The 20,789-nt window shown below is 44.2% G+C and overlaps 1 protein-coding gene across 1 annotated transcript in view; it reads right to left on the bottom strand.

Moving 5' to 3' along the window:
- Positions 1-20,789, bottom strand: part of NEK8 (NIMA related kinase 8) — a 98,186-nt gene that overhangs the window by 13,696 nt on the left and 63,701 nt on the right. Inside the window, exons 10-11 of the mRNA XM_077294343.1 lie at positions 12,584-12,701; positions 6,610-6,760 (exon numbers count right to left, since the gene is read on the bottom strand). Of these exons, the coding sequence (XP_077150458.1) occupies positions 6,610-6,760; positions 12,584-12,701 (269 nt within the window). The remainder of the gene's footprint in view (positions 1-6,609; positions 6,761-12,583; positions 12,702-20,789) is intronic.

Genomic DNA, 20,789 nt, shown 5'->3' on the forward strand with positions numbered 1-20,789 from the left:
TGACAACATTCAATAGCGCTTACGCAGGTGGTAAATTAACTTAAAATGAAGTTAATAACAATAATAATCATTACAAATCTGCAGTTTCCGTTGACGCTGGTTATATATATCAGCTTCCCTTCTTTCTGTCACTTGGTTGATATAAACCTTGTGATATCTCTCTCTGTCCTTATCAATCTGCTCAGGTGTTCGTTGTTGATAACCAATCCTACGATTTAGTTGATATTGTTGTCGATCAACTACTGCATCGTTGTCCGGATTTTTCTGCGGCCTGTGAGATGGAGGCTCTGGCGACTCTTCTTGGCTCATTTTGTTTGGGAGAATGCAGATACAATTAAATAAACGTTTACCTTTGCTGAAGTGGATGAATTACATAGTAAGGAAGTGCTGCGTGTGGTAATGTGTGGGGACGGAGCCTCGTGTGGTAATGTGTGGGGACGGAGCCTCATGAGGTAATGTGTGGGGATGGAGCCTTGTGTGGTAATGTGGGGGGACGGAGCCTCGTGTGGTAATGTGGGGGAACGGAGCCTAGTGTGGTAATGTGTGGGGACGGAGCCTCATGTGGTAATGTGTGGGGACGGAGCCTCGTGTGGTAATGTGTGGGGACGGAGCCTCGTGTGGTAATGTGGGGGGACGGAGCCTCGTGTGGTAATGTGTGGCGACAGAGCCTCGTGTGGTAATGTGGAGGGATGGAGCCTCGTGTGTTAATGTGTTAGGACGGAGCCTCGTGTGGTAATGTGTTTGGACAGAGCCTCGTGTGGTAATGTGTGGGGACAGAGCCTCGTGTGGTAATGTGTGGGGACAGAGCCTCGTGTGGTAATGTGTGGGGACAGAGCCTCATGTGGTAATGTGTGGGAACCGAGCCTCGTGTGGTAATGTGTGGGGACGGAGCCTCGTGTGGTAATGTGTGGGGATGGAGCCTCGTGTGGTAATGTGTGGGGACGGAGCCTCGTGTGGTAATGTGTGGGGACGGAGCCTCGTGTGGTAATGTGGGGGGATGGAGCCTCCTGTGGTAATGTGTGGGAACGGAGCCTCGTGTGGTAAAGTGTGGGGACGGAGCCTCGTGTGGTAATGTGTGGGGACGGAGCCTCGTGTGGTAATGTGTGGGGATGGAGCCTCGTGTGGTAATGTGTGGGGACGGAGCCTCGTGTGGGGACACAGCCTCGTGTGGTAATGTGTGAGGACAGAGCCTCGTGTGGTAATTGTGGGGAAGGAGCCTCGTGTGGTAATGTGTGGGGACGGAACCTCGTGTGGTAATGTAGGGGGGCGGGATTATGTGTGGTGATGTGGGGGGCGGGATTATGTGTGGTGATGTGGTGGGGGGACGGGATTATGTGTGGTGATGTGGTGGGGGACGGGATTATGTGTGGTAATGTGGTGGGGTGCGGGATTATGTGGGGTAATGTGGTGGGAGGAGGGATTGTGTGTGGTGATGTGGTGGGGGGGCGGGATTATGTGTAGTGATGTGGGGGGGCGGGATTATGTGTGGTGATGTGGTGAGGGAGCGGGATTGTGTGTGGTGATGTGGTGGGGGGCGGGATTATGTGTGGTGATATGTTGGGGAGGCGGGATTATCTGTGGTGATGTGGTGGGGGGCGGGATTATGTGTGGTGATGTGGTGGGCGGGATTATGTGTGGTGATGTGGGGGGCGGTATTGTGTGTGGTGATGTGCGGATTGTGTGTGGTAATGTGGTGGGGGGCGGGATTGTGTGTGGTAATGTGGTGGGGGCGGGATTGTGTGTGGTAATGGGGTGTGGGGCAGGATTATGTGTGGTGATGTGGTGGGGGGCGGAGCTACTGTGCAGGGGGCGGGATTAGTGAGTATTCACGATGCCTCATATATATAGATATACACACACACACACATATACACTGCTCAAAAAAATAAAGGGAACACTTAACAGAATATAACTCCAAGTAAATCAAACTTCTGTGAAATCAAACAGACCACTTAGGAAGCAACACTGTTTGACAGTGAGTTTCACATCCTGTTGTGCAAATGGAATAGACAACAGATGAAAATTATTGGCAATTTTCAAGACACACTCATGAAGGAGTGGTTCTGCAGGTGGGGACCACAGACCACATCTCAGTACCAATGCTTTCTGGCTGATGTTTTGGTCACTTTTGAATGTTGGTTGGGCTTTCACACTCGTAGTAACATGAGACAAATTCTACAACCCACACAAGTGGCTCAGGTAGTGCAGCTCAGCCAGGATGGCACATCAATGCGAGCTGTGGCAAGAAGGTTTGCTGTGTCTGTCAGCGTAGTGTCCAGAGGCTGAGGGCACTACCAGGAGACAGGCCAGTACACAGGAGACGTGGAGGGGGCCGTAGGAGGGCAACAACCCAGCAGCAGAACCGCTACCTCAGCCTTTGAGCAAGGAGGAACAGGAGCACTGCCAGAGCCCTGCAAAATGACCTCCAGCAGGCCACAAATGTGCAAGTGTCTGCACAAATGGTTAGAAACCGACTCCATGAGGATGGTCTGAGTGCCCGATGTCCCCAGATGGGAGTTGTGCTCGCAGCCCAACACCGTGCAGGACACTTGGCATTTGCCACAGAACACCAGGGTTTCCAAATTCGCCACTGGCGCCCTGTGCTCTTCACAGATGAAAGCAGGTTCACACTGAGCACATGTGACAGACGTGACAGAGTCTGGAGACACCGTGGAGAGCGATCTGCTGCCTACAACATTGTTCAGCATGATAGGTTTGGCAGTGGGTCAGTAATGGTGTGGGGTGGCATTTCTTTGGAGGACCGCACAGCCCTCCATGTGCTCGCCAGAGGTAGCCTGACTGCCATTAGGTACCAAGATCAGATCATCAGAACCCTTGTGAGACCATATGCTGGTGCGGTTGGCCCTGGGTTCTTCCTAATGCAGGACAATGCCAGACTTCATGTGGCTGGAGTGTGTCAGCAGATCCTGCAAGATGAAGGCACTGAAGCTATGGACTGGCCCGCCTGTTCCCCAGACCTGAATCTGATAGAACACATCTGGAACATCATGTCTCGCACCATCCACCAATGTCACGTTGCACCACAGACTGTCCAGGAGTTGGCGGATGCTTTAGTCCATGTCTGGGGGGAGATCTGTCAGGAGACCATCTGCTGCCTCATCAGGAGCATGCCCAGGCATTGTAGGGAGATCATACAGGCACGTGGAGGCCACACACACACTACTAAGCATCATTTCCTTGTCTTGAGGCATTTCCACTGAAGTTGGATCAGCCTGTAACTTCATTTTCCACTTTGATTTTGAGCATCATTCCAACTCCAGACCTCTGTGGGATATTAGTCATGATTTACTCTGATAATTTTTAGGTTTCATTGTTCTCAACACATTCCACTATGTAATGAATAAAGATTTTGGACACACCTTCTCATTTAAAGATTTTTCTGTATTTTCATGACTATGAAAATTGTAAATTCACACTGAAGGCATCAAAACTATGAATTAACACATGTGGAATTATATACTTAGCAAAAAAGTGTGAAACAACTGAAAATATGTCTTATATTCTAGGTTCTTCAAAGTAGCCACCTTTTGCTATGATGACTGATTTGCACACTCTTGGCATTCTCTTGATGAGCTTCAAGAGGTAGTCACCAGAAATGGTCTTCCAACAATCTTGAAGGAGTTCCCAGAGACGCTTAGCACTTGTTGGCCCTTTTAAGTAATAGAAAGCACAGCTTACCGCACCACCGCCAAAGAGGAAAACCAATCCTGCTCACCTACGATGGGAGTGTGACCGTCGGATTCCGGGTGCTTCAGCCGAACCACATCACAAAGTCCATACGAGTAGCAAAGAAAAGGCAGCACTCACCGATCCTTTACGAGAGGTAACTTTATTTTCTGAACTTACATAAAACTCTTCACGGCCGGGGGTGCAGATGGAAGCGCCAGGTGGGCGCGAAACGGCCGTCGTCAGGCTTGCCGCACTCTTTTCATCTGCACCCCCGGCCGTGAAGAGTTTTATGTAAGTTCAGAAAATAAAGTTACCTCTTGTAAAGGATCGGTGAGTGCTGCCTTTTCTTTGCTACTCGTATGGACTTGTTGGCCCTTTTGCCTTCACTCTGCGGTCCAGCTCACCCCAAACCATCTCGATTGGGTTCAGGTCTGGTGACTGTGGAGGCCAGGTCATCTGGCGTAGCACCCCATCACTCTCCTTCTTGGTCAAATAGCCCTTACACAGCCTGGAGGTGTGTTTGGGGTCATTGTCCTGTTGAAAAATAAATGATGGTCCAACGAAACGCAAACCGGATGGAATGGCATGCCGCTGCAAGATGCTGTGGTAGCCATGCTGGTTCAGTATGCCTTCAATTTTTAATAAATCCCCAACAGTGTCACCAGCAAAGCACCCCTCACACCATCACACCTCCGTGCTTCACGGTGGGAACCAGGCATGTAGAGTCCATCCGTTCACCTTTTCTGCGTCGCACAAAGACACGGTGGTTGGAACCAAAGATCTCAAATTTGGATTCATCAGACCAAAGCACAGATTTCTACTGGTCTAATGTCCATTCCTTGTGTTCTTTAGCCCAAACAAGTCTCTTCTGCTTGTTGCCTGTCCTTAGCAGTGGTTTCCTGGTAGCTATTTTACCATGAAGGCCTGCTGCACAAAGTCTCCTCTTAACAGTTGTTGTAGAGATGTGTCTGCTGCTAGAACTCTGTGTGGCATTGACCTGGTCTCTAATCTGAGCTGCTGTTAACCTGCGATTTCTGAGGCTGATGACTCGGATAAACTTATCCTCAGAAGCAGAGGTGACTCTTGGTCTTCCTTTCCTGGGGCGGTCCTCATGTGAGCCAGTTTCTTTGTAGCGCTTGATGGTTTTTGCAACTGCACTTGGGGACACTTTCAAAGTTTTCCCAATTTTTCGGACTGACTGGCCTTCATTTCTTAAAGTAATGATGGCCACTCGTTTTTCTTTACTTAGCTGCTTTTTTCTTGCCATAATACAAATTCTAACAGTCCATTCAGTAGGACTATCAGCTGTGTATCCACCAGACTTCTGCTCAACACAACTGATGGTCCCAACCCAATTTAAAGGCAAGAAATCCCACTTATTAAACCTGACAGGGCACACCTTGTGAAGTAAAAACCATTCCCGCTGACTACCTCTTGAAGCTCATCAAGAGAATGCCAAGAGTGTGCAAAGCAGTCATCAAAGCAAAAGGTGGCTACTTTGAAGAACCTAGACTATAAGATATATTTTCAGTTGTTTCACACTTTTTTGTTAAGTATATAATTCCATGTGTGTTAATTCCTAGTTTTGATGCCATCAGTGTGAATGTACAATTTTCATAGTCATGAAAATACAGAAAAATCTTTAAATGAGGTTTGTCCAAACTTTTGGTCTGTATATATATATATATATATATATATATATATATATATATATATATATATATATATATATATATATATATATAAAAATATATATATACGGTGTATATATTACATGAGCAAGAATCAGAGGTGGATATACCAGTCGCTCACTATGAGTTCTCCTATAACAGGACTAGTAGTGGAAGCAGTCATGGCCTCGTCCATCATTCATCAATTGCGTAATTGCCCTGACGATTGGAGGCAGTAAAGCTGCATCTCCCTGACAAACTGGTGATCTCTCCGATGTTACCCGTGATAAGTTTGTAAAGGCTAAGATGGCATTGGAAGACAGTGTTGGGGCTATAAACAAGTATTGGGTTTCTGGTGGCACAACAGAGAGTAGTGTTTAGATGGAAAAGGAAGGGAGTAGGTAAGCTAGTAAAGGTGAGCAAAAAGGGCACAGATTGGTGTGTACAAAATAAGCAGTCAGGTACGGAGATTTGAGATTGGTTTTTGACTGTCCCACACACGACTTCCCATAGGTAAAAGTACTGTAAATGAGGGGGGTCAGGTTATGGTTGTTGTCAAAAGATATAATCATGGCACTTCACCCAGGTTTCGGGTTAAGAAGGGAGTTAGAGCACTGTTGTGAGGCAGGGACAGCTGTCAGTGGGTAACGCTGACTGTGCGGTTCAGTCCTGGCCGACAGCCAGGTGCAGGCGGGGTCTGGCTTACATTGGGTGCAGGCAGGGACAGAATTAACTTTGGGGGAAGTACCGTATCTTAATTTATGCTGCAATTTTAAGTGCTATAAAGATGTGACGCAAGTGTTGGGCTAAAGATAAGTAAAAGTAGTGTTATTGTAGAGGGGGGTGAAACGGGCATAGCATATTCATCCCTTATAAATTCTAACGTAAATGTTTCTTTTAAGACAATGGCTCAGGACTAAGCTTTGGTATCATATATCAGGACTAAGATTGTTGGTTCATATATCATTCGTGATGCTCTTATTAGTGACCTTGCGATCCTGTCCATCACCATCATTTATGAATACAGACAATCGACATTAACCCTCTATCTCTGATCTGCTTCTGATATTCTATCCTGTCCAACAGATTTTGGAAAAAAATCTCAGAAGTAATAACAGTTTGTGTTAATGGGGGCAATCATCAGCTGACAGAGCAGAATATATTGGCCTACAGCTATCTTTCGTTACAGATAGTACATTGTCAATATCATTATTTTCAAACTGTGTATTTATTCTTAGGATTCACTAACCTGTTACTGCCACAGGCCAGGATCTGGTTGCCCACGGTCAGAATCATAGAACTATCAATGCCACATACGACCTTTTGTGGTTCATATTCTTGTGGGATGACTACCTGCTGAGGAGAATTGTGAGATTCCTGGTTCCCAAGACCAAGCCGTCCTGTCGTAAGGAAAGTAAGAAATTTACTGCAAAAGATAAAATATCAACTTATTCTTATTATTACATATTTCCCAGTGCTGAATACACAAAGTTTTCTCATGAGTCCCTGTTCCTTTGTCTTAAATTAACCCAGGTGTCTAAGGCCAAGTTCATAGGACCGCGCTAAAGGAGCATTCTGGACACACAGATTATTAAAGCATTGCAAACCCTATCAGAATGAAGAAACTTCATACCTTACTTGCTCTTAAAATTCTGCGGTGTTCCTGACCGGTTACATGCGGTGATGTGACCCCCAGCTCCTTATTTCCTTCTACAGTCAGTTTATAGCACTACTCTGTGGGGTGCGCTGGATGGTGATGTCATGGGGGGAGTGATCTGTGATCCTCAGCAAGTTTACAGTGACTGGGGAGGTGCACAGCGAATATTGCAGACTCCACACAGAACAAGTAATCTTATCAGCATGTGACTTTAGCCACAGAGAATAGAGTTGGAGATTTCAGAGTGCCTGATCATATTAGAATAAATGACTATATTATAAGATTCACTAGAAGAATACCCGTAGCTTCGCTTGTAGAAAATATGTTACATTGTTGGTTATGGTAGCTAAAGTAAAATTTTCAGTGTCACCTTGAAATTGACATTTTCAGAGAGCTACAGCAAATTTTTTACCACTTTTTTTCCCCTGTTTCTTTTCAAGCCGCGAGTCACGTTGTTCACTTGTCTCGGCTCTTTGACGCTTTTGGATGAACTTGCCCAATAGATGGTCTTTTTTGGGCGGCATTTTAAAAAACTGTCCTTAGTATTATGACCCTTTAGTATTCACCTGACACTGATAAGAGATGTAATAGGATGAATAGTAAATACAGAGCAGCCCTCACACAGTATTACTATGACCTGAAGGAGCTCACATCTCAGTAATGAAAACCGCCTCACAGGCAGACTTGTCTAGTTGCCCATAGCAACCAATCAGAGCTCAGCTTTCACTTTACCTCAGCAGCTTCAGTGATAAAAAAAAAATCCCTGTATAGTAAGCAATAATGACAATCTTACCATGAGGCATTTTCCGCCTGACCAATATTGCTGCTCAGTAATGTTTGTCCGTGTGCATAGGGTGCATCCATCTGAGTGTGTTTGCTGCGTGTGTGGTCCTTGCGTGCGTGTGTGTGTGTGTGTGTGTGTGTGTGCATGTGGCATTTATGGGGTGTTTGTGTTGTGTGTGTCTAGAGTGGTCTGGTGTTTGTGTGGTGTTGTGCTTGTGGGTTGGTGTATGTGTGATGTTTGTATGGTGTTTGTGAGATGTTTGTGTGTTGTGTGTGGTGGTGCGGCCCCTTTGGCAGCAACTCTTTGGCACCGTCGCTACAATCCGTCCCTGTCAGTCACAACTGTTGTTTTCCCCTCAGCACTTTTACTTTCAGCTTCACATTTCTCCATTATATGTATAGGGCCTAATTTCAGGGGCCCCAATCTCATGACAGGGGGACGCTAGCGAGATGTAACATGCGCAGTATTCTGCTCATGTGGGTGGAGAGGGGGCATGCCAAATTTCACCCAAATCGGGCAAGAACTGTGGATTTGTATAGAGCGGGCTTCTACAAATTTCACATTTCCCCATTATATGTATAGGGCCTAACATCGGGGGCCCCAATCTCATGACGGGGGGATGCTAGCGAGATGTAACATGCGCAGTATTCTGCTCATGTGGGTGGAGAGGGGGCATGCCAAATTTCACCCAAATCGGGCAAGAACTGTGGATTTGTATAGAGCGGGCTTCTACAAATTTCACATTTCCCCATTATATGTATAGGGCCTAACATCGGGGGCCCCAATCTCATGACGGGGGGATGCTAGCGAGATGTAACATGCGCAGTATTCTGCTCATGTGGGTGGAGAGGGGGCATGCCAAATTTCACCCAAATCGGGCAAGAACTGTGGATTTGTATAGAGCGGGCTTCTACAAATTTCACATTTCCCCATTATATGTATAGGGCCTAACATCGGGGGCCCCAATCTCATGACGGGGGGATGCTAGCGAGATGTAACATGCGCAGTATTCTGCTCATGTGGGTGGAGAGGGGGCATGCCAAATTTCACCCAAATCGGGCAAGAACTGTGGATTTGTATAGAGCGGGATACTACAGATTTCACATTTCTCCATTATATGTTTAGGGTTACCTGCATTCTTCTATTGTGCCAGTATCTTCTCCCTGGTCAAAAATGGCCGCTTCAGTAGTGCGCATGCGCAGTGGACTCCCGGCCGTGCCGCGCCCCCAATGGCTTCCAGTAACAGCGACGCTCAGATCCGGTGACGTCATGGAGTTATTCCTCCCCTCTGAGCGTCGCTGGGATAGCCGGAAGGAGCGCTGTGCCGGCGGGTGCATCCGCCCACATGCGCCGCAAACTTTTATGCGGCAATTAGTAAACAGCTGCAGCGATGATATAAAACTGGTCACGCACTATGATCCACACAGCCCCTTGAGGAAGCTCTAAAACGCGAAACGCGCGTCGGGGCTATCTGTGAGGACACTTGGCATAGACGGCACACATGGGTAAGCACACTATTGAGTCCATGGCTTAGCCATATTACTTTTCTTCTGGGCAGGTTGCAATATGGGTGGGAGTTAGTGTAGACAGGGGGTATTCCTATACGAGGGTTATTGACCACTTGGTTCAATACCACTGTCTCCCTTCCCCATTTTACCATTTTGTGTATATATATATATCCTTTTTGTCAACCGTGCCATTTTATGTGACTCACTGCAGGCTTTATATGGTCCTGCAAGTGCACCCTTACACATTTTTTCTATTGTGTGCATATCTATGTCTGTGTTCGCACCTTACCCTCAATACCCATTGTTTTATGTTGTTTGTATTTTGCTAATAAAGATTACTACGGTAATTATAGCTACATTGTTCTTGTTATCCATTCTCTGAGATGGGGCATTATGCTCTTTGGAGCTTATAGGTTTATATTTGTAAGGGAGTTGTGCCCCTTTATGTTCCCCGTTGGAGTGCGATGGGCACGTCCAGAAGAAGGGATTTTTCTACTAATAATTACATCCACAGTGTCGGTTTTTGTTATAAAGTTATATGTTTAGGGCCTAACTTCGGGGGCCCCAATCTCATGACGGGGGATGCTAGCGAGATGTAACGTGCGCAGTATTCTGCTCCTGTGGGTGGAGAGGGGGCGTGACAAATTTCACCCAAATCGGGCGAGAACTGTGGATTTGTATAGAGCAGACTTCTACAGATTTTGAGTTTTATATATATAGATTGGTTCCCTATAGTAAGCCTGTATACGCCAGTGTCAGCAAATGTACCAATACTGACCACAGGAGAGTGTCAGAATAGAACATACTTGGTAAAGTGGGAGAAATGTTAGGGAGGAGAAACCGTGTGCAGGAATTTATCCAACTTGAGACTGTATATGAGTCTCAGCATGGTACTTTGTAATGGAGTGGGTGGACATGTGGAACAGCTACAGCTCTGCGTCTTGGGAAATGTGATCTGGAGGCACAAAGAGAGAGCTTGCAGGAGGTTCAGGACGTAAATAATAACAAACCATGAGGATTTCCACAGGGGGCTGAAGGAGAGCTAAAACTAAATAAAGATAACAGAGGGGCCTGAGTACTCATTACAGGGACAGCCTTTTAGAACAGAGTCAGTGCCATTTGGAGAACTGTTCACTGGACCAATGGATCCCACAAGTGTGAGTGCGTGATTAACTAGGACAGCACATAGACCAAAAATGTGATCATCTGAAACTGGCTTAAAAAAAAAAAGGTCTTGCTGCATTCTGCCAGATAAAAAAGGCAATAAGTTACTGCATCTTAACATCATTTTGAAGTACGGTAATCCAAAAATTTGGAGGTAATCAGATGACTAAAATGCTGAAAGCTGCTTAAAGGATTTGAGGAGTTGATCTTGTGGGACACAGCGAGTTATCCTCTTGAATGGCCGTGTAAGAAAAGGGCTGAATGGTACAGAGAAAATATTCTAAAGTGGGGAGGCAAGTGTGTAGTAGAAAGCCACAAAGCGAATGTCAGGTAAGTGCAGAATATCCCGTCACAATCAGTAGTAAAATGTAATTTTAAAAAAAACTATATAAATAAAATAAATCCATCCATATGGTTAATGTGAGCCATTGCATAATTATTCTGTGTTGCCTCAAGATACTGCGAAATGTCTCAATTGTATTTATGTGATGCATTGTACCATAAATCCTAGAGAAAAGATGCCATGAAGTCATGTCCCTTTTTTTTTTACTACAAAAAGCAATCTGCTTGAGACAATAAATGGCATCCTTAGGTCATTAATATCAGGTTGGGGGTCCGACTCCCACCGATCAGCTGTTATTAGCTCTGGCAGTGGATGGATGTACACAGTGTACAGAGTGGAGCACCACATCAGTCCTAAGGATATGTCATCAATATCTTCCTGTCACGGCTCTGGCGCAGGCGTACTTTATCTGCCCTGTTGAGGGCAGAGCAAAGTACTGCAATGCGCAGGCGCCAGGAAAGGTCAGAGAGACCAAGTGCCTGCGCACTGCATTATTTTACGCTGCCCTGAACAGGACGCCTGTGCAGGAGCCGCAGCAGGAAGAAAAGAAGAGGACGTCATCATATTAAGATGGGAGGCACCAGACCCAGACCACAACGCCCATCAGACCGGACCGCACCAGGGCCGCCTCTGCGTGAGTATAATATAACCTGTTTTTCTCATCTTTCAGGATACATCGGGGGCTTATCTACAGCATTATAGAATGCTGTAGATAAGCCCCTGATGCCGGTGGCCTTAGCTTATAGGCGAATTTTGGGGTGACAGATTCCCTTTAACACCCCAGCTGTTACCAATGGACGAAGTCATGTCTGGCCATACTTGTAGGATTACAGCAAAGCAATGGTCGTCCACGTAGAAAGACTAGGTCCATCAGTGAGAGATGCTCTTTCTGAGCAAGTCTCCATTGCGGCAGATAGTACCACGTAACAAATCAGAGATAATAGCATGGATTTGGTGCATATATGTAAAATGGGTTGGATGGATTTTTTATTACTAGAATACTAATGCTATGCCCTCACACACTCTCTTCTCTGGCTAACACTCTTTTGGGTTACCAGATGAGGCATGCAAAAGGTCATTTTTTTCAGTCCACAGCCTACAGTCGGGTGCCAACCTCCGCAGTTAGAAAGGGCCTACTAGGGCGACTAGGGATAGGAGATTACAAGTATCTGGCTACCTTCCTCTTTCTCTATATATATAGATTTAAGTAAGTCCCCCCTTACCTGCTTCCTTTCTCATTGGTGTGTTTTGCATACAATTAATACAATTTTAGGTATTTGGAGTTTTTTTTTTTAAATGTATATCTTATAGGTTTACCATTTTAGTGGGGTTGTGGTTTGTTATATTTTGTCCCTCTTTGACATTTACTTTTGGGTTTTGATTTAGATAGTAACTTCTAGAATTATTAAGTTTGAGGTAACAATGAAAAAAAATAATGCTACCAAAGGACAAAGGAGCAATAGATAAAACTGCACCAGAAACCGATTTTGGATTCCAAAATGTTTGCAATATTAAAATGTATCACATTGCAAGGGCTTAGCTGTTGTGAGAAAAATGTGCTAATAAGTTTTAATGTAAGTGCCTTTTGGTGCCTTGTAAACCAAACCAAGAAGATCTCGCTCTACCTGTACAAAGGTTACAGCTTCTGCACAGTGCACAGTGGTGTGCACAGGAGTAAGTACAGGACCTGTATGTAATCACAGGGTCAGACAGTCAAGCTATTTACACAGATTTACGGTATGTGGAAGAGGTCACAACAAGACTTACCATTGTCCCCGCGGCCCCAGGAAAACACTTCTTTCTCATTCGAAACAGCAAGAACATGTGAAGCCCCGCAGGACACGTGAACTATCTCATAACCCAGGAGAGCTTCTACTATCTTGGGCTGAGGGAGAAAACATAGGAAATCGAACGTGAGGATCTTATCAAAAAGCTAATGTATATCTTTCATCATTAGAGCCACTGATTATCGTCCTATCAGAAAACCATATCAATAGTTTCCTCAGTCCCCCAAAAGTTTCCCCATTGAATCCGGTATATGAACTTTTACATTTATTCTTTACATAGATGTAAGAGCTGCCTCACTGGTCACTATACGGGCCTAACAAAGGTATCTGCAAAATATTGCTAATATGAGTCAAGTGATCGTGATCTTGGAGTGCTAATGGACGATGATGGCATTGTGACTATTGACTACAACATTTAAAAGGGATATCCGGGACGTAAAAAAGGGCATGTATTTGCTAACAGAGGCAACTACCTGCCTGTTGTACCTGGCGCCGGTCATTGACCACTCCTGACAGAGATTCAGTTACTCCCTGTAAACAGAGCAGCAGTTTCTTTTCCTATTCACAGGGCGGGACTACTGGTGTCATGCTGATTGACAGAAGGCTTTCCAATTAGGCAGTGCAGACCCAGCTGTCAATCAGCATGACACTATTAGTCCCGCCCATTCAACAGGAAGTGACGTCAGTGGAAGTCTGTGACCGCTCTGTGCCAGCAGAGAAAGGCGCAGGGCACAAGAGGCAGAAAGATAGCAATTACCTTGCTGTTGAAGTCCCGGCTATCTCCTTTAATGTGTTAGACGGCCAGGATTCAAGGTTCCTCTGAATGCAGCCATTGAAACAGAAGCTTACCTACTGTAGGAAAGCAGGAGGTAAGGTCCTGAATGGTACATATGTGTCGGTAATATCAGCTGCACTAGTAACACTGGGTTACTGAGAGGGTTTAAGGTGACTGGACTTTGGATCCGGGTTTTTTAAGTAACCAAAAGAACCTGGAAGGGAAAGGTCAGTCCCATGATCCAGTCTGGGGTTTACAGGCCTATTAACAGCAGCTGGGTTAGCTCAGCAGTGTGGAGTGTGTTGAGACTGGAGAAAGACAAAGCTACAGGTTAGTCTGCTCTGCATAGAGAAGTGTGCTGGAGCCAAACAGAGAGATGTTTATTTGGTGAACGCATTGAATACAGGTGGAAGCTGCTGCTGGTAATACTGAGGCCGCTACATTTATACTGTGTAATCTGCCTGAAGAGAAGGAATATTTATGTTACCCATTGATACTGAAGAAAGGCTGTTTTTGTTTAGGAGCTGTAAAGTTTATGATGGACAATAAAGTACATGCTGTATTGATATAAAACCTTGTGCCAAGTGTATCCATGCGGCTACCTGAGAGGTTTAATACCTACACCCCTGTACATCAGATTTTGGGTAACAGACAAGTAGGACACAAACTCCAAATGCCAATGGGGATTTTAAGTTCTCTCAAAATACCATCTAAAAGAGATATAGGACCACCCAGGACCACATAAGTCAGTATAATAGCAAAACTTCAACTATGATGGCCACTTGGTAAAATCCAGAGTTTTGATATGAAAGCTTACTTGCTTACACAAAGTATTATTCAGTAACGGAGGAGCTCAGCTATGTACAGGAGCTTCAGCAGTCAATATAAATCCAACAAGTGGAAGGATAGAGCGGCACTCAGCAACTGTAAAAAAATCTTCTTTATTGTAATCCATTAACAAAAAGTGATGAACAGGCTGCGGGAGAAAGTGGTGTGCGCACTGGTGATAGTCAATTTGGGTAAACCCCTTTACAGGCCCGTTGAAGCATCTAGCCATCGCCTAATGGGCACACTGCTTTCTCACAGTCTATTCATCACTTGCTTATAATGGATTACAATAAGGATTGGTTTTACAGTTGGTGTGTGCGCTCTATCTTAATACATGTTGGACTCTAGAAGTCAATATCCAATAGATTAATATGGTTTGAAACAAGACTGTGGATAAATGCCAAGTCACAAAGTCATCTAGCGACAGCTTGTTTCGAGATATTTGCCCCTCATCAGTGTAGAGCAGAATCTGGCTGGCTAAGTATGAATCTGGCTGGCTAAGTATGAAACACTTAGGTAACGAAGGGGAAAACTAGTGCACCCCAAAAATACCGGATGAGCAGGCTGTCTGTATACTGCTGTTACTGGCTTAGTATTTATCACTGGTCATGTTGGAAGCTCATTAAAGAATCGAACGTTGATTTTTTTGAGTTCCCACCTGTCTGAAGCAGTGTTTTGAAAGATAATTCATTTTGTTGTAAGAGGGCTGATTTGCATTATTTTTCCCCATGTATCATTGTTTATAAGACCTCATACTTAGCTAGTCTCCTTAATGGGAACCTGTCCAACGATTCATGCTACCCAAACCAAGGGCAGCAAAAATCAAAGCCTGGCTTAATGATTGCAGCCACGTTTTTTTCTCTGAAACATTTTGGAGTTTCAAAGAAAACATACTTTGAAGATCCTTAGCACTTTAGTTGATTGATAGATCTCTTTCATGTGTGTACTTTGGGAGAGACCTGTGAATCAACTAGAACGATGCGGGGAGAAGCCATGCGTGGGCTGCACTGGACTATTCTCGGCTATTCTTATGGTGGCCGTCCGGCTCTTCAAACTGTTTTCTCTGAAATGACAGAGCGTTCAGAGAAAAACAAACCTGGCTGCAATCATGCATCCAGGCTCTTATTCATGCTGCCATTGGTTTGGGCAGCATCAATTGACTGACAGATTCCCTTTAAAGACAACCATTTTTTCCCCCCATGTTTCCTCAATGGTGTCATATTCAATCAGTCAGACTCTGAGATACCCTGATGAGCGGCAAACACACCGAAACAGTATGTCTGTAGATGAGATTCTGGTTTGGAATTTATTGCTGCAAGACATGTTAAAGGGTCAGACACGGCCTTATAGGATAGCTACCTCTCCTAGGTGGTACGTTCACCACTACTCTCTGTATTGCCTAGTTAAATAAAATTAGCTGACCGTTAACCATAACTTGTGACCGAGGTCAAAGTGTGAGGCCAACACCAGACCTCGGCTTTTATAGTCCAATGTGCAGCAGAAAGTGACAACTGCAACATGATTAGTTGTGTCAAGAAACAATTTACATGCAAAATATATTAATAAAAAGGTCATCATATTGTCCATAACTAGTATAATGTCAAGACACAAGCTTACCATGAGATACCAAGAGCAAATTGTGAAGCTTTAAGGAAAAAAATAGAAAAAGAAGACAACCTAAGCATGTAAGCACATAAAGGGTGTCAAGTTTGGAGAAAGGTCTAAAATGGTTTAAACAAATTATAAGATAATTAAAAATAATTAAAATTAGCATGTATTTTTGTTGCTTATGTATCGCTCATATAAAATTGCTCAGCTAACCAAACATTTTCTGATCTGGAAATTTCATGCACTGAAAACAACCATTTTGTTATAGTATGTGCACTAGTTAAAATAATACCGCAGTAAAAGCATACGCCAAGACATGATTTTATCATTTATGTATAGAATGAATCCACAGCTTATAAGACAAACATTACTGACACTTTTGTATAGCAATGTTTCTAGAAGACCAAAAGTAATCGGAGACTGGATAAGTAAAGAACGATCACGTAGCAGTTCATATTGGATAGGCTAAAGTTCTTAAGCCAAGTATCCTTAGCTACCAGATTGCCAAACATGTCTTAGCTGTTAAGTAATACTGTGCTGACAAAAGCTGCAGTAGTAATCCTTGTACTGCATTAGAGTCTATGACAACTTTGATATGGAGAAAATTATTTTACATGTTAGTGCAATTTTACTAACTAAAAGTAACAACTAAGTGTCCGTCTGCACATAATTTCTTAAATCACTTTCAGACCACTGATAAGAAGTTTGTAGCCTGATCTAAATTTCAGATTTTTCTCATGTAGGATTGTCTCTCCCTGTAATACAGGCTGGATGTGAGCTCTATGTGCATCCAGGATGCTGCCGTCTTCACTTGCTATCATGTTTCAGCACAGTTCCAGAACTGCAATTATTTCCTCTCCATGTGCTTATCTTGTCTATAGCTTAAAGGGAATCTGTGACCGGAAAAAAAAAACTATTAACATGCAGATATGGGGTTAATTTGCAGATCAGTAGCGTTATAATGCTGGCCGGTGCCTGCACATAGCTGAATGCTAAGAGGAAAATAACTTCATTCTCCCCGTTCCCGTTTCAGTCACGGGGGCCATGCTGGCGTGGATTCAGTCACCGCTCTGAGTATAAAGAGTGGCAGCTGTAGCCTCACCCCCCCACACTAACTGTCAGCCGGCCCAATGCAGAGGGAGCGTCATTCAGGGCTGGGGGCACAGTTTCAGTCACTGCTCTGAAAATACAGAGTGGCGGCTGTAATCGCGCCACCGACCTCGACTGACACTGCCTCTGCATTGGTGCTGGCTGTCAGTCAGAACTGGGGGCGGGATTTCTGCCATGGGGTGTCACTGGCACTAGTTCAGTCACCGCTGAGTATACAGAGCAGCTGTAACTGTGTTCCCAGCCTTCACTGACACTCCATCTGCAATGGACCGGCTGTCAGTCAGTGTCAGGGGGGTGAGTGGGCCGGCTGTCAGTCAGTGTCAGGGGGGTGAGGTTACAGCTGCCACTCTTTATACTCAGAGTGGTGACTGAATCCACTCCAGCATCGCCCCCGTGACTGAAACAGGAACGATGCTGGGGAGAATAAAGTTCATTTCCTCTTAGCATTTGGCTACGTGAAGGTGCCGGACAGCATTATAACACTATTGATCTCCAATAGCGTTTTTTCTAGTGGCAGGTTCCCTTTAAGCTATAGACAAGCACATGGAGAGGAAATAATTGCAGTTCTGGAGCTGTAACCAGACACAACACAACTGTATCCCTAACACAACCGTAACCACCACACCACAACCGTAACCCCAACACCATAACCGAAACACCAACGCAACCCTAACCCTAGCCCCAACCCTAATACTAGCTCTAACCCTAATCCTAACCCTAACTCTAGCCCCAACCCTAATCCCAACTCTAACCCCAACCCTAACACTAGATCTAACCCCAACCCTAATGGAAAAATGTAAACAAATACATTTTTTTAATTATTTTTACCTAACTAAGGGGGGTGAAAAAAGGGGGTTTGATTTACAAATTTTTTTTTTGATCACTGTGATAGGGTCTGTCACAGTGATCAAAATGAACCAATAGGAAAAATCTCCTATTGTTGCCGGGTGTCTGACAGCAGATCTCGGCAGGCGCACTGCACATGCGCCCGCCATTTTCTTCCCGGAAGAAGACGCTGAAGACTGGGGGACAGAGCCGAAGGGTCCGGGGACACCGGAGGTACGGGGGAGCTCAGGGAGCCCCATTTTTCTTTCTTTTGGTATTATAGATCATAGAGAGAAATAAATGGGAGATCGGACTTTTTTTTTTGCGGTCGCTGTTATTCGGCGAACAACGGTGATCGCAACACTGGTGACGGTAAAACCGACCTGAATCATGTTCTCCGGGGTATCAGCTGCCCGGAGATTTTCTGACGCTGGGGAGTGCTATACCCTTGTTTCTCAGCGCCGTTAAAAAGCGACGCTGAGGAATAAGTACCCTTAACTGCCACCATTAAAAGGCGTATCGGCGATCGTTAAGGGGTTAAAGAGAAATTAATATTCACTGCTACACACGCCCATAGTCCTGCCCACCTTTATGCACTCAAGCCAGAACAGAGAGGTGGGAGAGACTATAGATGTGGAGAGCAGTGAATATTCACTCTTTTTAATAGCGGGCACACGTGATCGCCCAGCAGCTGCAGGAAGCCGGCACCTGAGGCTAACAGGTTGCCTGCTATTAAAAATAAATTAATATTCACTGCCCTACATGCCCATAGTCCCGGGTGTTGGGAGCAGTGAGTATTCTGGCATCTGTCCTCGGCTTGTAAGCAGCGCATGACGTCAGTGCCATGCGCTGCTTACAAGCATAAAGCAGCTGCTGACATCAGAACAGAACGCTGTGAGGGAGCGCAGGGAAGGTAAATAGAATGGTTTAAGGGTTTAATTGATGTTTTTCTGATGGGGCTATGCATACCAGGATAGTGATGAGGGAGAAATGCACACCAGGATAGTGATGAGGCGGCTATGCATACAAGGATAGGGATGAGAAGCCATGCATACCAGAATGAGATGAGGGGACTATGTATACCAGAGTGGGGATACCGGGACCATGTATACCATGATTGGGATGAGGGGGCCATGTATACCTGTATTGGATACATATATATACCAGGATGAGGGATATTATTACAGAATTGACCACATTTTTTGCTTCAATTCTTTTTTCTATTTTCTCCCTCTAAAATCTAAGTGCGTCTTATGGTCCGGTGCGGCTTATAGTCCGAAAAATACGGTAGGTGGAAAACCAAAAGATGGCCAACCCTTTACCCACAGCAGTGCCCTAACAAGAATTAGTAACTGGCCCGGGCTCAAGACATGCTACAGTCCAGTGTAGTAGTCATACTGACTTGTAAGTGCCTTTGTTTTTGCTGATTACACTGTGAAAGAAGCATTGGGCCATAAAATTAATATCTGACAGATGAAATGGTGACAAGTCTCTTTGTTGTGGATTTAGATGCATTTTAATAGACTTTTATTGACCACAAATGATACAGTCAGTGAAATGGACTTTTGATGCCAATGCAACTTTACATTTGCTTTGCAGATTAACACTCATCCATTGCTGTCTTACCTGTCTCACATCCATTTAGTAAAAACATCTTCTGAAACAGTGTAATCTTCTGATTTGCTATTTCCTATTCATATTTATACCAAAACTAATGGCATCTCTGTCGGACAGGTTGTTTGAGAAAGAGTGTCTCATACATTTTCAATTCATATTTCCTCTATAAATCAAATCTCAGAATGTCACAACAGGGATTTTTTGGATTCTCAATCAGACGGTCCCACCAAGTAATACTGTCCTGCTAGTGAGTAAAAGAAGAAAAAATTGTGGAAATGACTTATGCTCTACAGGCCGCCGTCGGACCCTACAACAGCTGATCAGCGAGGGTCCCAGGTGTCAATTCCCAAACCAATTTCATATTGGTGACTTATCCACTGGATGGGTCATCAATAACTTGAGACCGGACAACCCATTTAATTTAGCATGACATGTTTATCAATTTTCTTAGACTGCCACTTTAAACCTAATATATTAATTGAGATTTCAGGTTTGCTCCAATGTAGCTTTCATAATCTACATAGACTCACCTGGTTTACTTACCAGGTTTGTCTCCATGTGATCACTTAGTTTCTATTTTCATTAATAAGTGTTGTATTTATGAACCTTATTGTTTGCATTCATATTGTCAGTATTCATTCAGCTAGCTGAAATCTTGTGTTTTTTTTAAATTCATACACTGGCAATTTTGCTCATATTCATGGATATACTATTCAACTTCAATGTATCTACTTATACATATATTTATACATGGATACTTTTTATATTTTTTTCAGCTAGCTGATGGTTACTATATATTTTTACAAATGATTTGTCCCAGGTTGTTGGGCTGTATAGTCATGTTGCACTTGCACTTTATTTGAAATCAACTTGATTATTCCCACTGGACTACTACCATATCCATTCTTTCATAGACTTTTATTGGTGCAACCATCCATTGTACTTCATACCCACCCTTTTTGCTTTCCTTGTTTGGATCTATTTTTATTCCATGTCTTTTGATGATTTTTTAATAAAGATTTATTTGTTCTCTGTCTGGCATATTTTTTCCCTTCCTTTTTCTCTATAACAATGCCTTAGTACAGTATACTTTGCTGTTTGTTTGCTTTATATGTACTCTGAAGCCACACCAAACCCCTACAGCATCTCAATAGGCCACTCTTAAGATACTGATGATCTATCCCTATGAAAGGTCATCAATATAAAGATCTGGTACCCCACTGATGAGCTGTTAACAGTGAACAGAGCCGGAACAGAGCTGCTCCGTTCACAGTGTAGTGGCTGATTTCAGGTGCTGAGGATAGGAGCTGAGCTGCACTACATGGGAACGGGCACTACACCTTAGATGGAGCGGTGCAGTTCTGGCAGTTCAATGTGCAAATTAATGGTGCTATATAAGTGAAATTAATATTATATTATACTT

The sequence above is a fragment of the Ranitomeya variabilis genome, chromosome 3 (genome assembly GCF_051348905.1).
Source record: "Ranitomeya variabilis isolate aRanVar5 chromosome 3, aRanVar5.hap1, whole genome shotgun sequence".
NCBI classification, from domain to species: domain Eukaryota; kingdom Metazoa; phylum Chordata; class Amphibia; order Anura; family Dendrobatidae; genus Ranitomeya; species Ranitomeya variabilis.